This window comes from Peromyscus leucopus, chromosome 8a, assembly GCF_004664715.2.
Source record: "Peromyscus leucopus breed LL Stock chromosome 8a, UCI_PerLeu_2.1, whole genome shotgun sequence".
NCBI lineage: Eukaryota > Metazoa > Chordata > Mammalia > Rodentia > Cricetidae > Peromyscus > Peromyscus leucopus.
The window spans coordinates 39,630,425-39,651,649 of record NC_051085.1 but is presented as its reverse complement, the minus strand read 5'-3'; the positions used below and the strand labels follow the sequence as shown (position 1 = coordinate 39,651,649).

Here is a 21,225-nt window from a genome sequence, read left to right as displayed (position 1 = left end):
TTTTTATAATACATTATATTTTTAATTTTTTAATTTTATTATCTTAAAAATTATGAGTATGTGAGGGGGGTGCATGTGAGTATAGTGCAGATGGAGGCCAGAAGAAGGTGTTAGATCCCTTGAAGCTGGAATTTCAGTCAGTTGTGAGTAAGTAGATTCAGGTCCTCTTAGAAGAGCTGAACATGTTCTTAACTGCTGAGCCATCTCTCCAGGCCCCCATGTCCTTTTTTTTTTTAAAAAAAAAAAGTGAAAGAAGGATAAAAGATGAAGAACTCACTGTAGTTAACACAAGTAGGTAGGCATTCCTCTGGGGCCTATCTGAGGTGCTGGGCACATGTGTTATTCTAAGAGTTCGAGTGTTCAGTCAATGCCTACAAAGCCATGCCTATAAAGCCACCCCTACAAAGGCATGCCTACAAAGATGCCAGTCACAGGATCTCCAAGACAAGAATCTACTGCCCAAGACACAAAGAGTATCTGTGAGGTCTCAGAAGATGGATGCAACAGTTGATTTTCCCCATCAGATCCAGAATAAAAGACTGGATGCCGAAACCTGGCTAGCCCTACTAGAAATCTGGTCTGTAATTTGAAGAAACCTATCCCACATTGAACATTAGACAGGTTGACATGTGAATACACACACGCATCTCTAGTCATCTGAGGAAAGTCATCTCTTTCTCACACTGAAAATCTACAGCTCTGTCCTTTCGGGCGTAATGAACCTAACTCGGACATGAAAGGAGCACAGGCCAAAGTCAACACTCCTCCCGATGCTCACACTCCTCACAATGCTCGCACTCCTCCACCTTGTAGACGTGCGAACCTGTGTCTACAGGCGCGGAGCAAGCTAACCTGCTAAAACGCCATTTCTCAGCAAGGAGCTGTGACTACAAGAACATTCCTGACACCAACAGCAGATGCTCTGTGAACTAATTCAGGCAGCAGTGTACACAGATACAGTGACTAAACTGTCTGCTTAAACATACTGTGAGAAACCGTATTTATCTCTCCTTAAGTTGAGCTTTTTGGAGACTTAAACGTGATGCCCTCATTTCAGTCTTTAATATGCTCATTATTGTCAAATGAAGTCTGCAAACTGAATAGAAACAAACCAGGACCCTCTCGTGGAGCCGATCCCTAGCTTCCAATTCCTCCTTCCCACTCATCTAGCACTCTTTCTAGAAAGCTAAAGGCTGTGCGGATAAAATGTGGTTATAAAGGGGGTATCTCTCATCAAAGCTGTCTCCAACAATGTCATGAAGGTTCACGTAGTTATGGGCATGAAAGGGCAGAATCTTCTGGAAGTTCAGTACGATGATGCTAAGAGAATTCTTCATGGATAATGGAGCTATTTTCAAAACCTCACTCTTCTCTGTAAGCCAGATAGATATCTTGATAAACCAAACAACCAGGGGCTGGAAAGATGGCTCCATGGATCTGTTCCCAGCACCCACATAATGACTTTCAACAGTCTATAACTCCAGCCCAAGGGATTCTAACACCCTCTCCTGGCCTCCATAGGCACCAGACATGTGTGAGATACACATATATACAAGTAGGTAAAACATTCATACACACAAAAATAAGTAAATTAAAAAAGGAATCCAAGAAAGACCAACCAAACAGCAAAATCCTTTTTTCAAATCTAGGTAACATGTTGTCTTAGTTAGGTTTTTTTTTGTTTGTTTGTTTGTTTTTGTTTTTGTTTTTTTGTTTTTCGAGACAGGGTTTCTTGTGTAGCTTTGCACCTTTCCTGGAACTCATTTGGTAGCCTAGGCTGGACTTGAACTCACAGAGATCCGCCTGCCTCTGCCTCCCAGTGCTGGGATTAAAGGCGTGCGCCACCACCGCCCGGCAGTTAGGTTTCTTATAGCTGTGAAGAGATACCATGACCACGGCAACTCTTACAAAGAAAACATTTAATTGAGGTGACTCACAGTACAGAGGTTCAGTCCATTATCATCGTGACGGGGAGCATGGTGGCGTGCAGGCAGACGTGGTGCTGGAGTGTCTGAGAGGTCTATATCTTTCAGGCAACAAGAAGTTGACTGACTGTCACACTGAATGAAGAAAAGTCACCTCAAAGCCCACCCCTACAGTGACACACTTCCTCCAACAAGACCACACCTACTCCAACAAGGCCACACCTCCTAATAGTGTCAATCCCTTTGGGGGCCATTTTCTTTCAAACCACCACACATGTATCTTCAAGGGTAGTAAATCATGACCTAAATCACTAGTAATGCATCAACAAAACCAACATTTGACCTAAAAAACGTGGCCAGTATGTTTTGTCAAGCTGTCCAGAGATAAGCTGACAATAAATACAAGTGATCTCTGCTACATTTAGCCTACAGTGAAACATCACAGGGATCACCTGCTTCCAGGTATGCCACGTGCCATGGCGGACATCTAGAAATGCCAATCTTCCCTGCAGTGTGGGAGAGTGATGGAGAACTGGAGAGTGGCATCTCCTGGGGCGTTTCTTTTCTAGATTTCCCTATGCACCTGCCATACCATCAGCCTCGGTAGTAGTTAGGACAGCAAACTGAGCCCCGGAAGCTGGAGGCCTGTGAACTTCCATCAGCTCCCTCTACAACTCCTGGCATAGAACTGGGCATGGTGGTACACGCTTCTGACCCCAGCAAGGAGAGGCTGTCCCCGGAGGAGTAAACATACCAGGACAGCCTGAGTAAGATGCTGTCTAAATAAAGAAGTGAACAGATGCCGGGCGGTGGTGGCACACGCCTTTAATCCCAGCACTGGGAGGCAGAGGCAGGTGGATCTCTGTGAGTTCGAGGCCAGTTTGGGCTACAGAGTGAGTTCCAGTAAAGGCGCCAATGCTACACTGAGAAACCCTGTCCTGGGGGGAGGGGGAGAGGGAGAGAGAGAGAGAGAGAGAGAGAGAGAGAGAGAGAGAGAGAGAGAGAGGGAAAATATTAAACAGACAAGCAATAAACAAGTAAGTACAAAACTGATACTCACATACCAATTAATTCTGTCTGCTACCTGCCTCTGGCATCAGCTTAAACCTAACATTTGCAGAGCACACTTCCCAGTAAACTTATGCCTTCCACAGTCATTGGACCGACCACTAAATACTCCCCTATTACTTTAAGAAGTAACATTAGCGTTTATTTGTTACTCTATCAGTACTCACTGGACCATTTCCATTTGCACTTTGTACTCCTTGCAAACCTAGCTCCCTCTCCTATAAAGAGTGGAGGAATAGTTCATAAGAGTACTTGGGTAAGGACGAGACAGCACTCGTCTATTTCACAAAAAAAGAAACGTTGGAACTTCTTTGAGATTAAAGACGAGGTCACTGTGAGATTAGGAGGAAGAGCAAAACAGATTGTACACTACAGATAAATTCATTACTTTCATAAAGTTTTCACCAAAAAATGTTCAGGGAGAATTAACTTAAACTGATAACTCATACAATGTCAAGTCTTCAACAGCATGCATATGTGGAAATACTTGGGGACATCACTACCTACCTACCTACTCCTACCTCTTACCCTGAATCTTCACTCTCGGGTTTCCCCCCAACACTGAATCTTCACAGGTGTGGAGACAATGGATACACTTCTTGTCCTTCTCTCTGTTTGCTGAGATGATGCGGGGCAAGTGGGACATGAAGTTCTGGGTGGATCAAAAGTGATCAGAAGAACATCATGGACAGAAAAGAACTCAGGAGTTCTTCCTCATGTCACCCTATCCATGAGGGGTTAACAAAGTCATATTTAAAACCTCAAAAAAGGAGTTTGAAAATCCGGACTTTAAAGGGTGTCGTCCAAGATCTTTTCCGAAGTAATTCATTTTGTGACTAGAACATCTCTTTGATGAAACTGTTGAGGGCATTGAGGTAATGACCAAAACTATCTTGAAATTACCTTTTTAAAAGAAAATTGAGGTTTTAGGGAAAGTGGCGGTGGTGACATCTCCCGTGGGGTACTGAGGAATCCACAGACAGACGCTCAGTCTTCTAAGGGAAGGACAGATCTGATATGGGACTTGAAAATACATGAACTCAATAATGAGGCACAATTTCCTGGACCGTGATCAAAAATCAGGTGGGTCTGAATATTCAGACTCACACACGCCTTCCCAGGGGAGCTTTCTACAAGCCAGCCCATGCAACTGCTTGGCTGCTCAGGAGCTGGGCAGCGCCATGTGAGCGAGGCACAGCCTCAAGGATCTGTCCTGGGAACCATGCCACCTTCTCACTAATCATCTGGAGGAGGGAGGACAGCCCTGTGAGTGGAGATGCTGCCTGCTGAAACTGACTAAAGATGAACCCCCGGGACTGAGGGGTCCTCAACTACGGCTGGATTTCATACACTAAGCAATCAGTGTCGGGAAAGTGAGGAAGCCCAGGGTACAACGCTAAGGCCGTGTGAATGAACAAAACAAAGGCCGTTCTTCTCATTAAAGCGTGCAGTCGTTAAACATGTCAGCTCCTCTGGCTTAATGAACAAGAGAACCCGACAGTGCCCTAAGTTTTAGAGTCTAAGACAACATACTCTGAGGACACACAAGACAAGCTATTGCATTATGAAAAATTAAAGGACAAGAGGGTGGCAAGATGGTTCGGCAGGGAAAGGTGCCTGTCACTAAACCTAAGGACCTGAGTTTGATCCCTCAGACCCATATGGTGAAAGGGAAGAACGGACTCCCACAAATTAGCAAGTTGCCCTCTGACATGCACACATTTGCCATGGCACATATATGTACAGACGTAGACAGACAGACAGACAGACAGACAGACAGACGGATGATAGTGATATGCAGCTTTTGGCATAGCTCCTGGATATCTTTCATGGTGCGATTTGTACTACACACTATCCGTTCAGGACAGTTTAGGGTTCTGCCTTCATATTCCACACTCCCTTCAGAACAATTGATTCCCAATAAACAGCTATTAAATATGAGCTGCATGGCCTCAGGGGGTCCTCGTTCAAGGCTTGGTTGTTGCAACTAACTTGGATGTGACAGGCCACTTTCCCTCGGTGAATGATTCTTCATCGAGGTGCAGTGATAGTAACTGGAGGTTGACTCTGAAGATTACATGAGCTGAGACACATTCGGTGAGCTTAGACCAGCTCCTGGTGTTGCAATAAATAGTATGATAGGCATGCACTAGTATCACTGTGCAAAAACATAATAAATCATTTAGCAAATGACTGATAGATCAGGAAAAATTCTCATAAAGCCATAGTTTCCTCACAGTGCTTTCTCTCAGAGTCAATGACAAAGCTGTTCAAGACTTAGGTCTTCCACAGTGGAAAATAGAAACAATGCCCAGTTTCGTTAAATTTCAAGTAAATCACAAATACTTCTTTGGTTTTTTTATGTCCCAAGTGTCTCATGGAAAGAGAGATCTGATAGGAACAGTATGCCACAGGGTAAGAACATCGGTGTGTTGTTGTATTACAAAGACTCTATTTTCCAAGTGGATCCTTTTCCTTGGAAGAATCCCCCAGCCTCCCACTTTACCATCTTTGCAAAGACCCTTCCCCTACGCCCATGATGCTTTTAACAATCAGTTAAAGTCAGAGTCCTGTACTAGCTGTAGGAATTCACGCCTCTTCTACTTCCTAGCAGCCACTGCCAACAGAATCTATGGTCAGAGGAGCCCTGCTGGGCATCACCCAAGCTCTAATGCCCCACTATTTACCATCTCATCGAAGTCGACATAGAACCCCACCCGCTCTCTTAACGAAACAGAACAAACCAACAAACAAAAGCACCAGCATTAGCAAATTTGCTTTCAATACACATAACAGTGGCAACCCCCAATCTAATTGGATTAGATTAATGCTGGTGGTTTGGACATTCGAGGGGGTTTCTAAGCAGCACTGGGTTCTTGGAAGGCAAATGTGCATGTCAGAAAAAACAAAAACGGGGTCTTCCAGAGACCAGAAGCTTTTAGCTATATGCAAGGTTGTATTTATGAAACATTCAATGTCCACACCTCTTCTTTTACAGGTAGTGATTAAACTGATGCTGTCAGCTCTTAACAATTAGCAATTCAAGCCAAGCAAGCCCAGAGAGATGGCTGTCTTACCCCTCAGCACTGATTTGAGGTTGAGTTTGGCTTGTTGGTGCAGATCCTCAACACAGGGGGGTCTCGTACTGGGAAGAAAAACATTCTCCTGCTGATGCCAGGGTGCTGTGTAGTGGACCGTCCATCGACTCTCCTCGTCTAGGTTGGAAACCGCTACAGAGAAAAAGAACAGGTTCACATGTTAGCTGTTGACTCTGCATTTGTCACTTTAAGATAGGGTCTCAGCCACCAGTCACGGTAGCTCGGGCCTTTAGTCCCAACCATTGGGAGGCTGAGGCAGGAGGTCAGCTAGCAGTTTGACCCCAGCCTGAGTAACACAGTGGGTTCCAGACCAGCCTGGAACACACCGAGTGAGTCCCTGTTTCAAACCCAGGAGAAAGGTAAGATTGTGGTATTCAACACACCCACAGGTGAGAACCGGTCAGGGGCGAGGGAACTAACTCTAGTAAGATTTCCCCTCAGGCTCCAGTGGTTTTGTTCATCCACTGGGCTCCATCTGTAAAGAAAAAGCACCAACTGTCTATCTACCACACAGTACGTTCACAGACATGTTTGCTCAGCTCCCCGCTTCCCAGAACCACAGCTCCTGCTCCTGCGTTAGAAGGATGGACAACATTGACAGAGACCTTCCATTCCTCCTTATCCACACACCACAACCCCAAGTTCTCCAACTGGACAATGCTGCTGCATCATTAAACAAACCAGAAACAAATTCCCCACAGTTAGGTGGGACGAAACCCCTCTCCCCTACCGAGTAACTTAAAAGCACCATCGTTAGCAAGCAAAAAATTTAAAACTTAGTGTATTCAGTTTGAACACCATCTGCACTATAAAATTCTCTCATTTATGGTGTCATGGGATACTTCCATGTTAATTTTTTTTAAATGTCTAATGCAATTGACTTTATCCAACACAAACCAATTCAATTAAATTTTTCCAACACAAAAAAGTCCAAAACTTTGGTGGGAGGGGAATAGCAGGAGGGCTCGCTGAGCCTAAGATGAATCTCCAGGATCATTTTCTTATACTCCGACTAGGGCTTGAGATCTCTTTTGGGTCCGTCTTTCCGAACAACACAAGCTATGCTGGACTATATGGGTGGAGCCGAAAATGAAGGCGACGGCATCCAAACGCATTCATCTGCAATCTGCTTTGATACTTTCTGTATGTCTGCCACATACTCGTGCATAGGAAAGATTAGACATACGTAAAAGGAAGCCTCCGGACTGGGCACTTACCCAGGGTGGGAAACCTAACTCATGCAGAGCCAGGATTGTGAGTCAGAAGCACGTCTACCCTGACCGTGCCCTACAACAGACAGTTGCCCAGAACAACAGAACGTATGCCTGGGAACTAGATCATAAAACACCATCTCAACGGAACATGAAAAGACAAATGGACTAATGACTCCGTTTGAACATACTTAAAATTAACTACACATACCCCATAGCATAGTTACTAGGAGCACAGTAGAGCCCAAATGGACTAAGGCTGCTCATGAAATAACTTGTGTAAAGCAAGGCCGTGGCAGAGACAACGAATTCTGAAGGAGCCCCCAGAAATACTCCCGTGGAAGAACTGTGCCTTCCATAGCCTGGCTCCCGTACCCCCGTAACCCACCCTTCTAATTTTTTCCCTATAGCTACCACATTTTAAAAGTCTGCGGATCTGAAAAGGGTGAAGGAGTTCCTTTCTCCATAAATCGCTTAGTGGTAACAAACACGGAGAACCAGACATACGTTACAAACAGAAATGCTGTTATCTGCTCAGGATGTTTGACAAAGGCAGTCTATAAACCAGGCCCCTACCACTATTTTACATGTTGGAAAATTGTTCTGCATGGTGCCTACCACCATCAGCCTTATTATATAAACTCCTAGAGCGTGGCCTTCACTCTGCTGAATGGTTCAGAGTCACGGAGCTCCCAGCAGCCGGAGGTCCCTCAAAGTACGCACAGAATTCACTACGATTGGTTCTTGCCAATGCCTATTTATTTTTAAATTTCGATTGTCTTAGACAGAAAATGGAAGTTTTCCCTCTTTGTGCTTATTACAAAGCAAACCCAAGTGATGGTATCTGAGCCCCTGTAATGGTACCATCAGCCCCAGGGCGCAGACACAAACCGGCCCCTCAGAAAGAGCACTTGTCTCCTCCCTGCTGTACCTGCCTCCTGCCAGGGCAGATTTGTATCTCTCCCTCCACAGACAGGCTTCAAACTAGAGAGGTGCAGAAGAGGAGCCAGGAGTATTGTCCTCTGTTGCATTCTCCAATGTCTGGTAGCAGAGACACTCCCCTCCCCAGCCCTCCCGCCAGCCTCCCCCCACCCTCCGTCGCACATTTATCCAGGTCTTGTCACTGATCAAAAGGCAATACAAAGCCACACTGAAATAAGTTAGTAGGAAAAAAAAAAATCCATGTCACTGTAAAATTAAATTTTCACGGGAATGAAGAAGCACCGAGATTAAGGATATTTAAGCTGACAGGAAGCACACCACATGAAGCCGCAACACAAAAGCTCGCTGCTTTACGACAGGCGCTGATCTGTCTAGACAGTTTGGCCTCGAGCTCTGAAATCCATAACAGAGGGTACTAGGGGGCTTTAGAGGATCATTCCCCCCAGAACTAAGTGACACATTACACAGCGACTCCTTACCTCAGCCGCTCATCCAGCTGAACGCCCAGAAACCACACACTGTATATCAAGGCAAAGAGTCAACACAAAGACTTTCCCCTTCCTTAGAGGCCTCTTTTGAGAAGCACAAAAGAAATGAAGTCACTCAAAACCCCAAACATCAATAAATAAGACAGAATAAGGTCACATAATACTGTCCAAGGCGTGGAAGTGACCTGGTGTACGGGAGACATTAATTCAAGGCTATTAAGTTCTTTCACTGTGATTTCAGCACTCGGAAAGACGGGACACATGGACACACACACACACACACACACACACACACACACACACACACACACACACGATCCCCAGAACTTACTTTTCTTCTTGAAAAGTTTAAAGAAAGATTTAAGCTTTGCATTAATGAAGACCACCATTTTCTTCCTGCAGCACCTACATAGGTTCAGAATTCGAAGTCACAGTAGAAGCCGGGTCCAGCAGGTGGGTGGCAAACTGTTGGGCTCGACAGCTCCAGATTCTAACTTTCTTCATCAGGTTACGGTGCTTCGACATCTGTCTCCCTAAGCTGCTGGAGCTCCCGAGGTCAAGTGTGTAGTCAGGTGGTTACAAACCATTAGCAGTCCTTGAACCAGAAAAACTCCCACTGAAACCCGATCTGTAAGACTAGGCGCAGCCCGTGACAACAGGAAGAGAAAGCCAATCACAGTCTTCATTTGCATAATAAGCACAGCGTCAGGCTCCCTGCCTCAGTGCCCATTCATTCCATTTCCTCCTCACACTCGAGACGTTTCTCTCCTCTCCGCCCTCCACCATTAGACGGCAGAGTTTGCTTTCTGGGGGTCACATCACAAGGAAACAAATGGGTCCCCCGTTTTCATGAGGCCACTGTGTACATCCAGGTCGTTTTGTTTGTTTGTTTGTTTGTTAAGTTGGTTTTGTTTTAGAGGATCCAGTAAGTCTGAGCACAACCCCATGTTGGTTCTGTGACTTTCCAGTCCACTCTGGGAGGAAGGGATATGAACTAATACAGGCGAAAGGAAGCAACCTTTGTTTCCCAACCACGCCCCCAGGCTCTGCCTCCCAGACCAACTCCCATAAGCAGCACAGCTTTAGAACAGAATCGACAGGGAGCTTTGCGGGGTGACTTAGTGGCATTTTTATGCAAATGAGGGTGCCCTGTCTCCTCACCCCTTGCTAGTTATTACCCTCAGTATGGGTCTTGGGAAGTGTGGTCTCATTTGCATCTAGCTGATACAACTCAAACAAACAAAACCCCTTAACTTCCCCAACTCCAAAGAAGAAATTAGATACATTACCCGAATCACTTTAATCTCCTTTAAATGCAGTCATTACCCAACAGCCTAGATCTAACAATTCCGCCACAGCTTTCCTGGGTAGTAGTTTTAAGTAAACATTATTTGGATGCCTCTTTAGCGCAAACGTACTAAGTTCTGGACTGAGGAAAGACAAATGTAACCGGGGGGGGGGGGGGGGGGGGGGGGGGGGGGGCGGGGGAAGGGGGGGGGAATCAAGGCACTGTTAGAAAAATACAACCCAAGAGGAAAGAGAGAGAGATGTGAAAACTGAAGACAGCAGATCAGGAACTGAAGAGGAACTCCAGAAAACCCCCTCACATCTCACCCCGCTGCGCACAGAACAGTCTGTGAAGCAATTCAAAGGACCTCTTAGTTCATAGCTTGGGGCCAGACTTGTAACCGAATGGAAAAATGTAATAATCCCCTAATTCAAAACATTTACTTTATAACAAAGGCTCTTAAGTCAAAGAACAGCAGTTTACATAAGGGGCTCCCCCTAGGGAAAGCTGGGTGACTGTGGCTCCTCCAAGTTTAACGACACTTTTTGAACAACAAAAGCCAACAAACAAAAACCAAAGAAACTAACCGAGGAACTCTGATGGGCGTTCTTTTACATTCAAAGTCATGACGTGCTAGATGGCAAAGGAGTCGCAACCAACTCAGATTACATGGCTGCCTTAATTGAGAGCTAAGTTCTGACTTCAGACTTATCAGTGACCCAGACCCTTGCTCTGTGCGTTGCATTAGAGACAGGTAGAGCTCCGGAAAGAAACGATCCCAGTCACCACCACGTCCGAGTTTTTGAAGTTCAATGTCACTTTGAAGTTCAGTGACAACTTTTCCAACTGAAAGTAGCAGAAACTGTTCAGGAGAGCACACCTGGAATTCACCCAATCCTGCACAACACACAGCTTTTTGTGTACGCAGTAACGGCATGCAAACACAGATACATTCATTAAACAGGTAAGTACTGAGAGCCTACGATGTGCCTCTCTCGTCAGGCTTATACTTTTTGACAAGACACTAATCACAAGGCAGATCAGAGTGGTAAATTCAGTGGGTGAAAGAAAAGTTTGATAAAAGTAGACAAAATGAAGATAGGAAGGGAGGTGGACGGGTCTGGGCGGATTTTAACCAAGTCAGGGTGATCCTCACTGAAATAATGGGGTTTGAGTCCAGGCTTGAAGGAGAAGATGGTCAGAAACAGAACCCATTGGTAAATCCCACTGGCTCTCATTTTCAAAACAGAGGCTGTCCCTCAGGCTGAGGGGACACATCTCCAACCCCCCAGGACTAGTTAAAGAAGTGATCCTTCCCTTCTTAGAAAACTAACAGCAACAAAAGTGTAGCTATTTTCCTCTCTCTCCAGACTGCCCAGTGGTAAGAAACCACGGTTAGGGAAGCTAAGCCCCTATCTATTAGACACTAGCCAATGGGAGACTCAGGGACAAGAGGCAGGCTTCCAGTCCAGAGCCAGGGGCACTTCATCCTCCTCGGGCAATAAACCTAATAAATGATCAGGTTTATCAACTGCTACACACTGCTACGTTCTGGAATTATGCATTTTATTAATCATCAAGTTTTATTAACTATAAAGTCTTCCCCAAGAACATCGCCATTTTTGCACTTTACATCTTAAGTATCAGCCTGAGAACAGGGACCTATGTCTACCATAGTTTTTTTTTTTTTTTGCACGCCTTCCCACCATGATTTATTTAAGCAAATGTCTAGTATTTTGAAGTTGCTTAGTTTAGACATCTGACAGGAAATACATGATTCTATGGTGCTTCCCATTCTAGTTGTAGACAGCCATCCATATCAACAGCTGCATAAGCAAATCAGCTGGAATACCCTAGACTCTGAAACTTAACAGCACAACAGAAGATCTCAGTTCTGCAACCACCACCATCCTGTTCCGGGACAGGAACGGCTCACTCAAGGAGACATCCAAGCCCGGGTTTGGTCAGCGGTCCAGTGAAAGGAAGGACAGTGTTTCTATCAGGGTTATTATCAGAACTTAAGACAAAAAATTTTTGTGGATAGATTCTATGGAACAGTTCTTGCATGTTTTTTGTGGATAGATTCCATGGAATAATTCTTGCATGTGGTAAGCATTTGTGTTTGTTAAATACACAAATAAAAATCTCAGGAAACAGCTAAGCAGCCTCATGCTTAATAAAGAATTATGCTTATTTTTGAATTTGTGTGTGTGTGTGTGTGTGTGTGTGTGTGTGTGCGTGCTTGTACATGCACGGGTGAGGGTCACAGGACAATGTGCAGGCATTGGTGCTAGCCTCCCAACACAGGGTCCCAGGAATCAAACTCTGACGGTCAGGCTGGGTGGCAAGCAATTATCTTCCCGCTCGTCTCAGAGATAAACTGTCAGCTTCTCCAATGACTGCTCTGCTCACTCCCTCTGCTTATATTCACACAGCATTTTTTTTTTCTAGTACCTTCAAATGCTAATTCTCAAAAAGCTTTCAAGTTAGCGAGCTGGCTTAGTCAGTAAAAGCGCTGGCCGCACAAGCCTGAAGACATGAGTTCAATCCCCTAGTCCCCCCCGTAAAAAGGGCGAGTGCAGCAGTGGACACCTACCATCTCAACACTGGGGAAGCAGAGACAGGGGGATGCTTGGGGCTTGCAGACCAGCTGGGCTAGCCTCGGGTTCAGTGGGAGATCCTATTTCAGAAAAAGTGAGGTGAAAAGTGATTGTGGAAGGTATGCAACAGCGGCCTTGGCCTCCACACACAGGACCGTGTCCACACACAAAACAAGGATAAGTAAATTTAAATACAACAAACAAACAAAGCTATACTGCAACCTTGGTCAAATAATCCTGGCAAACTGTGATAGTTCAGCGATGTGAGCACTCGACTCCAATAATCCTTGGCTTATTCTAGTACAGAACTTTGGAATTCTGTTCCATTCTTATGCTGTGAAATAGGTATCCTTATAAAGTTCCAACTTTTCCGCTTATTTTTTTCACATTAATAAAAACCTTCTTAGTAATAAATGTTACATTTAAAAGATTTTTCCTAGCCAAGGGGTGGTGGTGGCACACGCCTTTCATTCCCAGCAGAGGCAGGCAGGATCTCTGTGAGTTTGAGGCCAGCCTACTCAAAAGAGCAAGTTCTGGGATAGCCAGGGCTACATAGAGAAACCCCATCTCGAAAAACCAAACCAACCAACCAAACAAATAAATAAATAATCTTTCCCCTTTTAGGCCAGATATGGTGATATAGACCTCTACTTTCTGTTACACAGGAGGCAGAAGGCTTGTGAGCCTATAAGTTCAAGTTCAAGTTCAAAGGAGTGAGAGCCTCTTTATTAACAACAAAATTTTCTTTGGGGCATCATTTTATCACTTCCAAAGGTAGGTACATCCAATATACCAGTTGAAAAAAACTCTGACAGTGGTTAATGATCAATCTTTTAACAGTTTTATACCAAGCAGTTATTAGTTTCCTTGTATTAGATATCCAGGATAAAAATGGGTCACTCATGGTTACTGAGGTGCACATGCCTATAATTCCAGCATTCATTCACCAGATGGAAGAAAGAGAATCACTGGATTCAAGGCCGTCCTAGGCTATACAGGGTTGTAGCCTGGCTTAAATGCAGAAGTCTATGGATATAGCTCAGTAGTGAGGTGTGAATCTGGAAAGGCTACAAGGCCCTAGGTTTGATTGCCTCAGGAAAAAAAAAAAGGGTCAGAGTCCAGTGGGGAAGACCGGAAGACACACCCCAAGAGATAAAAATGGTAGTAACAATGAGTAAGTCCCGGAGGAGGGATGTGGACAGGAAGTCCCTAGGGAAAATGATCAAGGAGGACCCCCAGTTTACTTAGAAGAGGAACGGCAGAGATACAACAGAAGAGCGTGTCTCCGTGAAGAGGTGAAGGGAGGGGCTGTCCTTAGACTCAGGTCTGCACAGGCTGTGTGGAGGCTCCCGGGACAATGGTGAGGAAAAACAGAACAGGACAGGACCAGAGCACACCCAAAGGCCCTCGCTTGTCACCAGGAAGGCCTAGGTGTGTCACGATCCATGCGAAAAGGTAAGATCGAGGAGTCCTTTGCTAAGTTTCTTCACAACGCTTAGGTTCATCAGCCTACGTCTGCCGCATACACACTCTCAACATCCTTAATTCTGAACGTCTCTAACAGGAAGGGGTCCAAAACCTGGAGCTTTTTGAGCTCCTATATGATGCCAGCAGTAGAAAAATTCCACGCCTGACTTCAGCAAGAGACGGGATATAGGCAAAAGAGAGGTGCAGCAAAAGGATTGTCCAGAGACCTCTCCGGACTGTGTATAGGGGGGAGAGAAAGCAGAACCTGAATTCTAAGTTTAGACCTGAGCACCGAGGCATCTCACTGTGCACATGCACATATTTGGAATCTGAAACACTTTTCTCCGGAGCACTAAGAACAATGTTTTTAAAGTCACAGCTACCTAAAGTATGAATTAAAAAAAAATAAACAAACAGGGTCGGGGTGGGGGGTGTTAAGTCAGGGTTGGTATTTTAGGATAAGCAAGGCTGCCTGGGTTCCACCCGAAGCACCACGGCGGGTGAGGGAAGGAGACAGAGACCCCAACTACCCATGTCGCTGCCCATTCTTTCTTCTTAGACACGACCGTATCATTTTGAGGGATTAAAAACTAAATCGCTCTGAGGGATAAAATACAAATGTTGTCTTTCAAAAAGTGGCGCGAAGGAGTCACACCATACAACAGGCCCACGTGGGAGGTTTGTTGAGGGGAGGGGAGAAAAGAGGGGGCAGAGACTGGTCCCTGGGGATAAGAGGGAAGGAAGAGAAAGAGGAGGGGTGGGTGTGTGTGTGTGTGGGGGGACAGGGGAGGTAGGCAAAGCCTGCCTTTTATATGGGAACATAGGGAATGCACACAGGGGGGGTGCTCTTAGTGGCTGCAGCTGAGAACATATCCTGTCAGGACCCTAAGGGCAGGCCAGTAGAGATGCCTGAATGCTAACATTATAAATAAATAAATAAATAAATAAATAAATAAATAAATAAATAAATAAATAAATAAATAAATAAGGCTGGAGAGATGGCTCAGCGGTTAAGAGCACTGGTTAAGAGGTCCTGAGTTCATTTCCCAGCAACCACGCTGTGGCTCACAGCCATCTGTAATGAGATCTGGCTCCCTCTTCTGGTGTGCAGGCATACACGCAGGCAGAATACTGTACACATAATAAATAAATAAAAATTAAAAAAAAAAAAGAGCTTAAAAAAAAAAAACCACCAAATAAACTAAAAGCTGCTTAACAGCAAAGCCATGGAAGCTTCCAGAACTCCCCACAGGGCCTCTACCCCCTTACCTCCCCATCCCCATTTTCATAAAATGTGAACTCCTTGGTATATTAAATACAGTGGGACATTAGAAGTCTTTTCAATCCCCGAATTTTCATACTGTTAAACAATATTGATTAAAAGGGGACATTTTCAAATGTTATACACAGGAGTTACAGGCAGCAGTTAGACTTAGCTGTCTCATATTACACACACACACACACACACACACACACACACACACACACACTTTGAAATCTTCATCAATTGAAAATAAAATATATAATTACCGAAGAGTACTGTGTTTGAGTTGGTTGGAAAAGGAAGGAAAGGAAGATGGAAGAAAAAAACATCATACATAACATACATTTCTGGTTAGAGTTAAGCAGTACAAGATAAATATAAATATAACACATCTCAGAAAACTTCAGCTCCTTAAATAGAACATTCCTCAGCCCAACCTTATCCATAAGTAGTGGGTTTAATGTTTGCTAGCCTTAAGGCTATTTTTACAACTCAAGTTTAACATCTAAATTAGAAAAAATAGAGGCTGGAGAGATGGCTCAGCAGTTAAGAGCATTGGCTTAACAGAGGACCGGGATTTGATTCCCAGCACCCACATGGCAGCTCACGACTGTCTGTAACTCCAGCTCCAGGGATCTGCCACCCTCTTCTGACTTCCTCAGGCACTGCATGCATAGAGCACACATACATACATGTAGGCAAAATACTCAAACACAGGAAAATAAACATTTTTTCAAAAATAAGACGACACACAACTACTTTAGACTTACTTGTAGCATGAATCTTAAAGAGTCTTATTAATAAAATCAAATCTAAGGCCAGTTATTGGGGTGAATGCTGGAAGATCAGAGAGACAGAACAGGCCACAGCAACCTCACCTTGCCAGTTCCTTAGCTGATCCTGTTCCTCAGACTGGAGGCCTCTGAGTCCTCATCCAGAATGAATCTCAGCTGAACTGTGCTGCTCAAAGCCTAAAAGCTTAGCCAGCCAAATGCTTAACCAGCCAAAATGTTTCTAGTTTCTGGTCCTCACGCCTTATATACCTTTCTGCTTTCTACCACCATTCCCTGGGATTAAAGGCTCCTTTCTGGGATTAAAGGCGTGAGTCACCATGCTTGGCTGTATCCTTGAAAACATGGATTTCTGCATCTGGAATGCTAGGATTAAAGGCGTGTGCTACCACTGCCTATCCTCTATGTTTAATATTGTGGCTGTTCTGTCTCTGACCCCAAATAAGTTTATTAGCATGCACAATATTTTGGGGAACACAATACCACCACACTTACTCATTACCTTTATATATGGTTAAAACATAACCTAAAATCCTTAGAAATGTTCATCCAATATGTTTTGGGGGCTCATTAGGCAATCTGAAAAACATCATACAATACAAGCCTTCTAGGTCAATTAAATTAAATTATATGTGCATACTTGGCAAGAGACTGCAGAAAATGCTAAAGTTAACATAATTTACTTTACACACACATACATATAAAAGGTAATATCTCAGGGATATGGTTCCTGGAATGAAACCATGTAACAAACCTTCATAAAGAATTATTTGAGCTGTCTCACTAATGTTATTTCACAAAGCACGTTTAAATTCATTAATACTCCGGAACTTCACAGTGATATGTTCTTCTGTTTCCAAATTAATCTTTAATGACGTGCCCATGACATATTGCAGAGGACGAATAGAAATCCCCTTTTACCAGTATGTGCTGGAGGTGGTGAGAGGCAGAAAGGGAGCCCTTCAGAGATGATAACACATCCTTTCTTTAGAGGGAACTTGATCTGCCATCCATTCTGCCATTTCATGTGGATGCTGAGAAAGCCCCTCCACTCTGCATGTGGACCCTGGTTAATAATTGAACCTAATCCCTCTGCTCCCATCTGCTCAGCCCCATTTCACAATGCCTGCTATCACCGTGACTAGTTTGGGCAAGCCACAACAGTCATGTGACAAACAGCGAGCAAATGAAAGACGAGGCAGACAGAAAACAGGCCTCAGGAAGAGAAAAAGAACCTCACACTGACTGACGCTGAACATTCAAAGTTCAGCTGGCCTGCAAGGGTGCAAAGTCTCCCCAGCACAGGGTAGGGCCATCGGGGGGGATATCCCGAGATGCTAAAAGAGAAGTGTGGCCCACGGGAGGCAGCTTTGGAAGCAGCAAGCCTGGAGTTAACTGTGTGTAAGGACCCCGCCCGGGAAGTCCAACAGGGCTTTCAGAGGCACCTAGAGTCAGAGTAGGAAAGAGCCAGGAGGAGCCTCAAGTCTTCTAGCTTCTGAAATAAGCATCCCGAAGGACAGCACAGGGTTACTCCCGGCTGAACTGAGTATCTTGTCTCTAGTTTGCAGTAGCCTATGTGCTGCTTGTGTTAAGAAGGGGCCAGGGGGCTGTGGAATCCACTCTCATTTCTTCCCTCAACATCTTTCACAAGCTAGCTCGTAACCTCCCTAGATGCATGATCCCTGGCCTACGGCTGGGCATGTCTCCGTTCACTGTTCAAGTAATGGCCAAAAGCTTAACCTCCCCGAGGCGCTCCGTGACGAAGCTTTAACAACTTTATTTTAAAAATATGTCGTTTTCCTTCAAGGACAGCTTGAAGGAAAAGCAACCTGTGGGGCTGGAGAGATGGCTCAGTGGTTAAGAGCGCTTCCTGTTCCTGTGGAAGACCCGAATTTGGTTCCCAGCACCCACACGGTAGCTTGTAAACTATCCTTAAGTCCAGATCCGGGGGGCTGATGCTCTCTTCTGATCTCGGAGGGCGTCAGGCAGGAGGACACATATGTGGTGCACATACATACCGTCAAAACACTCATGCACAGTATATAAAAAAACATAAAAAATTAAATAAAATGGTTAAAAAAAAAAAAGAACAAGGTGTGCCTTACAGAAAGAGAATGGACCATTTCATTAACTGTGGCTCCTTTTGTATGTATGAGTCAATTATTCTTCACCATGCTGTATGGCTCATACCCTTGTATCCAAGTAGCATTGATACGCCAATTCATTCTACAAAGCCTATATACAGGCTCACTGAAGGAAAGAAACAATGTATGTGAGCAGAGCTGCATATTAATGAGCCTAATTGCAAAGTTAATTCACTTTACTGTCTGAACACATATTAAGGGTCTTACTGCTATGGTGTATCTCAGAGAAGAGAATCATTTTCAATGGCTTAAAAATTAAAATGTGCTTTTTGTACTATTTAAACTTAACATAATGGTATACTAAGAATAAGAAATAATTTAAGGGAGATGAATTTTAAAATCTGGAAGAAAAAAAATGATGTCACTCTTTGGTTAAAATCTTTGGGGAGCAAAAAGAAAAATCTCAACGTGGAATAAAAAGCCAGAGTCTAATAGATACCTAATTGAAAAGTGGCATGTGATTAGCTAAAACTGGGTAATATTAAGCACCTGCTTAATTGATGGTGCTACCAAACCTACAAGGAATCTATACTTGAAAAGAATTTTGACATCAGGGAAGAAAGAGAGGAAGGGCAGAGAAAGACTTCTTAAAAAAGATTTTAACAACAACACAACTACCAGGGACACTGACAAAAAGAAGATAGGATGTCGCCACCTACAGGGGACACCTGCAGGACACCTGCTGAAGCCAGGTGTGACAATGACCTGGGACAGCCTTGGCTCCAGCTTTCCTCTGCCCTCAGAAGAGTTGCTTGTCATCCTCCGTGGGTGAAGATCTTCTATACGTTCTGTGCCCTTTGAGGTTGAATCTGAATAAGACTGATACTGTACTTCCAGAGAGACTTATGGATATTCATAAACTGAATACCACCCGCAACCAAGCCCAGTTAAAGAAGCGCCGTATCAGGCAGGGATACAAACTCAGGTCCCCCTCGTTCTCACATGACAAGCACCCTACTCACTCTGCCACATTCCCAGTCCCAACAATGGGGTCTTGTTTGTTTGTTTGTTTGTTTGTTTGTTTGTTTGTTTGTTTTTCAAGTCGGGGTTTCTCTGTGTAGCCGTAGCAGTCCCAGAGCTCGCTCTATAGACTAGGCTGGCCAAGATCCACCTGCCTCTGCCTCCAGAGTGCTGGGATTCATGGCATACACCATTACATTCAGTTTTCAACAATGGGGTCTTCAGAAGAGTTCTCCTTTGAAGATGCTTCTGAAACACTGCTCAAGAAAAGGAAAAGTACTGCCGGGCGGTGGTGGCACACACCTTTAATCCCAGCACTCGGGAGGCAGAGCCAGGTGGATCTCTGTGAGTTCGAGGCCAGCCTGGGCTACCAAGTGAGCTCCAGGAAAGGCACAAAGCTATGCAGAGAAACCCTGTCTCGAAAAACCGAAAAAAAAAAAAAAAAAAGAAAGAAAAGGAAAAGTAGTTGAAGTGACCAGGGGAGAGTCAGATGTCTGTCTGCCCCATCTCTTCACAATCGATGACCAGTAAGCGTTAACACTTAAGGGACACTGGAATGGTGGTTTGGGGTGATGCTTAGGATGGTATTCAGTTCCTCAAGCATGTGGAGCAAGGCCCTGTCCCTCAACTACTCCCCCAGCCCTTTCCAGCTGAGAAGTCAGCAAGCAGTGGGCGGATCTCTTATGAACCTGTGTTCTGCTGAGTTGCCCAGCCACTGCGGCTTCCTTTTCTCTTTTTCTTGTGATTTCTTACATCGTCGCACATATGGTTTTGATGAATGTTGCAATTAATAAGCTGGTGTGTATGCTCAACTGCTCTTGCAAAGAGACCTGCTGGTTCACACGCTAAATGACCCTGTTGGGGAGAGGGGGTTAAAATGAGCCATTTTGGTTTGCTGATGACCTGACAGTACCTACAGTTAACAAGTCCCACTGTATTTGGTTTTCTAGTAACAAAAAAGGTTCATCTAGGCAAAGATAATGTGCGTCCGGTCAGTGTGGAGCTTTGCTTCTTTTTTTTATTTGCATTTTCCTACATCAGGGGAGAGACAGCAGCAGAATTCTTCAAAGGGAATCCATAGCCCCTTATTACATGCAAGGACTACGGAGGCTTCACAAAGCCACTGGAGGTGAGATTCAGGGCTAGGGGAAGCAGCAGCCCAGCACACGCGGACATTTGGAACTCATCTGGACTGCGGAGGGCATGCATTAGCCAGCCAGCCAAAGATTAAATAAATAAAACCTTTCCAAAGCCTCAAACTTTCAAGAGTCCTTCACTGACTTTTCTTTGCAATTCGTACAGCTGACCATCTGTCGTAAATAAACAACCAAGGGGAGTGACGAGACTCAAGACAGCACTGAGTGGAGATGGATGGTCCAGCATCTCGGAATCTGTGTCACTTGGTACTAAGCTTGACTTCAAAAGGTAGATTTCTGAGTTGACACAGCAGCGGGCCCACCACGCTGGTGGCGCTCCCTAGTAGCAGAGGGCAATACAATTAGGGCATGGCTGGAAAGAAGAGGGGCCATGTTGATTACAGAACCCTCTCAGAGTGACAATCAAAAAATAATGCTTATGCTAGGTAATTGTCATGAGCCTCAAAATGCTATGCTTGGCCCCTCCCCCTTGGTATCATGGCAGCTCAAAACGAGAAGCAGAAAATAATAGTAATAATAATAGTAATAACAATAATAATGGTATTTCCCCCTACTTAGCAAATAAAGTAATCATAGGCAAGATTAAGATGAGCCATCTTCTTGATGTACCTAATAATATGTTTAACTTATGGTCAAATCTGAAGCTTAGAGTGTAAAAATGTAGCCAGTTCATAATTTGGGTCATTATTTCATTCATCTCTTTCCTTTCCTCTTTGGAGACAAGGTCTTGGTAATAAGCCTCATCTGGCTGTAACTTAAGATCTCCCGGCTTCGGGCTCCCAAGTGCTAGGTTACAGAACTAAGCCACCTGCTCTCCGTCTT

General features: G+C 44.5%; 1 protein-coding gene across 7 annotated transcripts in view; it reads right to left on the bottom strand.

Annotated features, from left to right (window-relative positions):
- Nhsl1 (NHS like 1) overlaps positions 1-21,225 on the bottom strand; it is a 229,013-nt gene that overhangs the window by 52,484 nt on the left and 155,304 nt on the right. For 6 of the 7 annotated variants that reach the window (XM_028860905.2, XM_037200378.1, XM_037200379.1 and 3 more), the window contains exon 2: positions 6,071-6,223. In XM_028860905.2, coding sequence (XP_028716738.1) covers positions 6,071-6,223 — 153 coding nt within the window. Of the gene's footprint in view, positions 1-6,070; positions 6,224-9,063; positions 9,756-21,225 lie in introns of those variants that run through there. The other variant, XM_028860952.2, reaches the window with a different exon arrangement.